Raw genomic sequence first — 7036 nt, 5'->3', positions numbered from 1 at the left:
AGACGTTTAAGTACATAAATAAACATCTGGATAAATTTACTAAAAAAAAATCCCCACTTTTTTATTCCTCGAAGTGAAACAGAAAAAAATGCAAAGCATCCGCGTTAAAGAAGTGACTAATAATTTTCACAGCCCACTCAGTTCAGTTCAAGCAGCAGTGGGCGTGGCCACGGCGGGCGCTGTCCAAATATGGTCCTTGACGTCAGAAGCCGGAGGTTCCGCTACTTCCCGCCCGTTTTCGCGCTGGCAGCGCCTCCGTCGTGCCGCGATTGGCTGGCGCTCCGCACTCGCTAGGCTTGCTCCAATAGCGCACAGGAGAGGGCGAGCGCAGTCAGCCAATCCGCGCACAGGAGGAGGCGGGCTGTTGGGCGCAAAACGGGCGGGAAAAAAAACAGCAGCGGCTATAAATACGAACCCAGCGGAATCTCCTCAGATGAGATGTTGACGGTTGGAGCTGGAAGCGGCCGCCGACGCTCGTTGTAACCACAAACAACAACGAAAGAGAGAGAGAGAGAGAGGGAAAATAAAGCGAAATACTTTATTTAAATTGATTTTTAATTTTAAAAATAATAATAATAAATAAATAAAAAATTATGAAGGTCTCCAGCATAGACTGTCGCCGCCTGCGGAAGATCCTCCGAAGAGAGTGCGGGAAGTGCCTGGTCGTGGACTGCCGCCCTTACTTCTCCTTCTCCAGCTCCAGCATCCGAGGCTCCGTCAACGCCAACCTGAACTCGGTGGTGGTGCGGCGGAGCCGAGGCGGCCCCGTGCCGCTCCGCTTCGTCATCCCGGACGAGACGGCCTTGTTCCGGCTTCGGCAGGGCAGCGTCTCCGCTGTGGTGGCTCTGGACGACCGGACTCCTCATTTCCAGAAGCTGAAGAAGGACAGCACCGCTCAGATAGTCATCAACAGCCTGGCGCACTTAGCTGGCTGCACCAACATCTGCTTTCTGAAGGGTGAGTGAGCTTCCCTCACATGACATCTAGCCAGCCCAAAGCCCCAGCCACATTGCTCTGAACCCTCATTTTAATGTAGCTACAGTAAAAGGCTGTGAATAAGGCCAGCATCAGCAGCTACAGCCCATAGCAGGACAGGGCAGGAGCACAGCAGCACTGTGGCAGGCCCTCCCTCAGCCACGCTGAGCTAGCTGGGCTCTCCAGGTCCAGGTCCAGACCCTCAGGAGAAGCTCTCGGAAAAAAGACTTGAGTGTGCGTCAAAGCCCAGATGAGTCAGAGGCTTCAGGATGAGCACAGATTATTAGCCTTCCTGTCAGGCGGCAGCTGATTCAGGCCCAACTGGTGGAGGGGTGGAGGATGAGACCTTCGGGACTGAGACCTTCACAGACCCCCCTGAAGCAGAGACTGGCCTCCGCTACTAAACCGTCCAGCTGATCAGGATTTAGGACTAGGCTCTACCTGGACTTGAGCAGTTATGGGTTCAAACAGTGTCCATAAAAATATAATAACGCCCCCATTGTGTCTTCTTCTCTTTCTCAGGAGGCTTCGAGAGCTTCCACTCGCACTACCCTGAACTTTGCACTGAAGCGAAAGCGGCGGAGCCCTGCGAGGCGGAGCGGGGCGCCGGCGGTCACTGCGAGAGGCTGAGCGGCCAGCAGAAGCACGATTACCATCAGGTACGGGAACAGAGATAAAGCCCGCCTGCCCACTTCCACCGTCCTCGCTTCGGCCCGTTTCCGTTACGATCGCTGTCTGAGATCTGAACCGAGGGTGTAGACGCTGTGGCCGCTGTGGTTTTGATGGAGCAGAAAGGGGCAGATCTAAGCTAAGAGGCAAAGGTGGTTCTGGGAATTTTCGTCTGAGGTGGCCTCACTGCTGGCCAACATCGCTTAAGAGCACGGCCAGTTGTGCTATCTCCGACTCCGGCTGCTGATGGCGAAGCGGCATGGCTCGGGATTCAACCCCTGGTCATAGTGGTAGAGTAAATAGTAATAATAATGATAATAATATTATATAGAATTAGTATTAACATTCGACCCCCCTCCTGTAATTTTGGGGTGGCATTAGGGGTGGCCAATCAGATTGAAGCGGGCTAATAGGTAATAGGCGTGAAGCGGCCTTTCTTTCTTTCAGAGAGGTCTGGCCTGACCTTTGGTCCCAAATCTGACGGATATCTTTCATATACGTCTTCAAAAGTCTTCAAAGTGCAATGTAAGCAATTAACGGCTTGTTAAATCACAAAAAAATTATTATTAATTAATGAATTTATTTAAACATTTATTAACGTCTGATTTAAGGACTCTTAACGTCAGCTGTCTTGTGCGGAAGTGGCGTCGCGTTCTTCTTCTTTACGGCCTTTCTTAAAGCCCTTCCTCGCATTCGTGCAGTTGTGAGTGAATGGCTAGACCTCTGCCCATTCTGTATCTACAGTGTAAAAGCAGCACATTGCCACCTAGTGTACTGAAGAGGCTACTGCCGAAGCCAGAGCAGACCAGAGCGGCGCAGTCATTTCCATTTAAAAATAGCTCAAATGTGCATCATAGATATGACTGAATTTGATCATTATACACTTGAATAAGCGTTTATTTATTTATTTATTAAATGTAATGTTTGCAGGGAAAACCAGTGGAGCTGCTGCCGTTCCTCTACCTGGGCAGCGCACATCACGCCTGCAGACACGACTACCTGAGCGACCTCCGGATCACGGCGCTGCTGAACGTGTCGCGCAGGGACTCGCGGCCCGCCAAAGGTCAGCACCGCTACAAGTGGATCCCGGTGGAGGACAGCCACACGGCCGACATCAGCTCGCACTTTCAGGAGGCCATAGACTTCATCGGTGAGTTTCACGCCATGGCTCCTAAAACGCACCTGCCAGTTACCAGTTCAATTCAGTTCAGTTCAGCGCTGCTCAAATTAGCACTCGTCTCACCGCCGTTACGTAAAATCCTGGTGAATTGCAGGAGCTTTTCGTGGAAAGGGAAAAGGGAGAAGCTATAGATAGAGCCGCGGCTATTCAGGAGCTTTCCTTTTTTAACGTGGACTTCCTGCTCTGACCTCGGCTTGCTCACGCCGAAGCTAAAACCAGCCTAACTCTCTCTCCTGAAACCGGCCTGATTGTGGCGGGCGTGGCCTGTGCGTCAGAGGATGAGTAGTGCTTGAATGGCAGGGACTGGCATCTGGTGTAGGTGTGTGTGTGTGTGTGGTTTTGTGTATTGTCAGGACAGAAGGGATCATGACTTTGTCAAAACGTGTACTAACAGAGTTACTGTACAGTGTAGGACGCATGACACACACACACACACACACACAGAAAAGTATTGGGACGCCCACAAGCTTTAATGACCCGTCCCATTCTAAATCCATAGGCGTTATTAGTATGGGGCTGGTCCCCCTTTGCTCTAAGCTCTAACAGCAGAGCGTTGGAGACCCTGACCCTGGTCAATTTTTACGTGGTGGCTGAGCTGCTCTTGGTGGTCCCTCTAAACGCGTCCACTGTTCAGTAATAATACCACTCACAGCTGATGGAGCAGACTCTGCCTGGCTAGGGGCTTCGTTTTAGACACCTGTGGGTTCAATGATTAAGACAGAGGTGTGTCCCAATACTTTTGTCCAAATAGCATCCTGTTTATGTGTGTATGTTGGACATATGTATACCCTCAGGTCCCGACACTGTAAAAAAAAAAACCCCAACAAAATATGTGTGTGTGTGTGTGTGTGTGTGTGTCTCTCTCTCTCTCTCTGTTGGGTGTGGCATAAAGGTGTGTGTATGTCGACTAATTGCTGACTGAAGTTCATCAAATACAGGTGTTTACACAATGACCTGCAGGGAATGTGAGTCATGTCCCGAGCGCTAAATAAAGGCATTTCTCCGACTATTCCTAGCCTGGAGGCACTCCAAATCCCAGAATCCTCGGCCGGCCCGCCGGGGGGGGGGGGGTGTTAAGTTAAGCCCCCCCGCCTCCGTTCCAGAGAACGGCTCGGTGTAAACAGTCCTGAAATAGAGCGCAGAGCCGTCCAAGGAAACAAAAGGGCCTTCTGGCAGAACAGCGGTGGGAAGAGTGTGATAATATTTAGGCGCATTAGTGTGTGTTATCTGCGATGGTCATCATGACACACACACACTCTCACACTTACACACACTCTCACACTCATACAGCCTCCTCCGCTGCAGATGGCCTGATGGGCTTTAGGATGAATCACCCCGACAGGTTTTGTTTGGATGAGATGGACTGTCAGAGAGTGAGAGAGAGAGAGAGAGAGAGAGAGAGAGAGTAGGATGGTGCATTAGAGTCTAAGGCCTGCTGAGCCTGGGCTGTAAATGACGTGTGTGTGTGTGTGTGTAAGAGAGAGAGAGAGCGAGAGGGTGGTGTATTAGAGTTTAAAACCTGCTGAGTCTCTGACCTGTACGTGACGGATGTGTGTGTGTGTGTGTGTGTGTGTTTGAGAGTGTGTGTGAGTGTGTGTGTGTGTGTTCGCTCTTACCTGAGCGAGGCTGACACACTGGCCATGATCTAATGAGTCAGAGCAGGCGTAAGCTGCTCCAGCGGAGGGCTGAGGTAAAAATATCTGGCATTTCAGCGGCCGAGCCTCAGCAGCCCGACTGAGTGGAGGAGCGTAACGGAGAATGTAGAACCCACCCAGAGAACCGTCTGATGTGTCGTGAGGAGAGAACCTTGAACTTTGTTTACGCTCCCAGATAAAAGACTTAAAAGACCCCAAACAACATAGCGCGTAATCCAGCTTCGGCTGTGTCACATTTCTCAAGGCAAACCCCCCCACTCTGGTTTCTCTGGCTCACAAGGTGTCGGCCAACGTGCCGCTTAATAAAATTAAGTAATAACATTAATATTAATTAATAAAATTATATAATTAATTAATTAAATAATTAATGTATTACTTAAATAATTAAAATATTAGGAAATTTGTTTTCCCAGGTTATAAACCCTTTACCCCCGAAACACACCGTGAAGTTACGTTAGGTTTAGTCCTGTTCTCACTCAGAGCTCATTAATTGTGTCAAAAAGTGCAGATTCTAAACTTTCACCCATTTGTAACAAAAAAGAAGAGCAGAATTTTTATTAATGTATTAATTAATTTATTTATTTGTTATTTAAATTGAGTCAATTTGTTGCCTCGTTTTTGCCATGCAGAAAAAATCAGAACAGAATAGAAACTGAATGTTAATTTTATTCCTTATTGACTTTTGTGATTGTAATTATATAATTACATATAAATTACATAATATAATCACCATTTAAAAACTGACATTATGTGATTTAGATGTGTTGTGTGCATGTAAGTGACATTGATGTGCAATTGTAATTAAAAATGTAAATTGCAGGTGGAGGTAATTATTAAAAGCATTCTAATTACAATTCAGTCACATTTTTTAAATTACATTTCAATTACATTTACTAAACAAAATTTGATATTAAATGACATTACAAATGAAAAACATTTGAATTACAGTTGGAGATTGAGATTCAATTACGTTGTCAATGTGATTACAATTACAAATCACAATTAAATTACAATTACAATTCAGGTACATTGAGCTGTAATTACAAATTAGGTAATAAGTACATTTTTATTACATCGTAAAGCAATTGAAAGTGCATTTTAATTATATATACATTGCAATTTAAAGTAATTACATCTCAGTGTACCTGAATTGGAATTACATATCAATTACAATTAAGTACCTTTGTAATTACATCAGTAATTCAGGACTTAGTTATGAAACTGTAATGGCTGGTGTAATTAGCATTCTAACCGTCCTGTGTTTCTGTCTCTGTTCAGACGAGGTGAAGCAGGAGGGCGGTAAAGTGCTGGTCCACTGCGAAGCCGGGATCTCCCGCTCGCCCACCATCTGCATGGCCTACCTCATGAAGAAGCAGCGGCTGCGGCTGGAGGAGGCGTTCGACGTGGTCCGGCAGCGCCGCGCCATCATCTCGCCCAACTTCAGCTTCATGGGTCAGCTCCTGCAGTTCGAGGCCGAGGTGCTGTCGTCCACCCCGCCGTCCGTTCCTCCCGCCACGGCGCCGTGCCAGCAGGAGGCAGCCTCCTTCTTCAACAGCAGCGGCGTGGGCGGCATTGGCGGCGTGGGTGGCGTGGCCGGCGGCGACGCTAAAAACGACAGCAAGTTCTCCTTCGACGGAACCTTCGAGTCCTCCATGTTCTCCTTTCCTACCTCCTTCCTTCCTTCACCGTTCAAACTCAGCCCCATCACTGCCCTGCCTTAGCGGGACCACCCAGCGCCCCGCCCCCCTCCGACTACTTGAAAGATGGCGGCGAAAAGAAAGGGCAAGCGTAACGAGCAGCGCAAACGAAGACAGAGACAGCGTTTGAGTCCAGTTTTACGGGAGCAGGTGTGGTTTGCCTTCGAAAGAGTCGCCCCCTGTTGGCGAGTACACTGCAATACAAGCCTTAGTTTAATCGTGTGATCTCTGCCTATTCCCGGCGCCCTGAGAGGCGCTACACGTTAAATTATTATTATTATAATTTTTTTTTAATTGTTTCCTTTTTTATGAGGTTGTGAATCTGTTAATAAATGTTTTTACAGAAAAGTAAAACTCGTTCACGTCTGTTTCATCAAACCACGTCTGATCATGAGCCACAAACGCAGCATGTCCAAATATTTGTGGACACCCCTTCTAACGAATACATTCAGCTACTTTTAGCTTACATCTGTTGCTAAAAGATGTATACATGCACACACACACACACATACACAGCTTGTCTAGTCCCTGTACAGAGGTACTGCCAATAGAATAGGACTCTCTGGAGCAGACAACAATGAACCTATTAGGCTAGAGGGGTATATAAAGCCCCCCAGCATTGAGGAGCTGTGTTCTCTGGAATGATTGATGGTGGTGCTCCATCCACTACCTTTGGGATGTGTTGTGGGGGAGTTGGGGTGATGAGGTGGGGTGGTGATCATCCTCCAACATCTTGACCTCACTAACTCACTAAAGCTCTGAATGCAATCAACTCCTCACAGCAATGCTCCTCCAAAATCTAGTAGAAAGCTCTACTTCTTCCCTGGACAGTAGAGACAGTTACTCCAACATAAGCAATA

General features: G+C 47.7%; 1 protein-coding gene across 1 annotated transcript; it reads left to right on the top strand.

Moving 5' to 3' along the window:
• The first annotated feature begins 448 nt into the window (after positions 1–448).
• On the top strand, positions 449–6530 carry dusp5 (dual specificity phosphatase 5). Its single transcript, XM_072671584.1, has 4 exons — positions 449–957; positions 1498–1634; positions 2575–2794; positions 5758–6530. Exons 1-4 carry the CDS (start codon positions 594–596, stop codon positions 6198–6200), a joined length of 1164 nt encoding a protein of 387 aa, XP_072527685.1. The 5' UTR covers positions 449–593; the 3' UTR covers positions 6201–6530.
• The last annotated feature ends 506 nt before the right edge of the window (positions 6531–7036 follow it).

This window comes from Salminus brasiliensis, chromosome 25 (assembly GCF_030463535.1).
Source record: "Salminus brasiliensis chromosome 25, fSalBra1.hap2, whole genome shotgun sequence".
NCBI lineage: Eukaryota > Metazoa > Chordata > Actinopteri > Characiformes > Bryconidae > Salminus > Salminus brasiliensis.
This window is presented reverse-complemented; position numbering and strand designations above follow the sequence as displayed.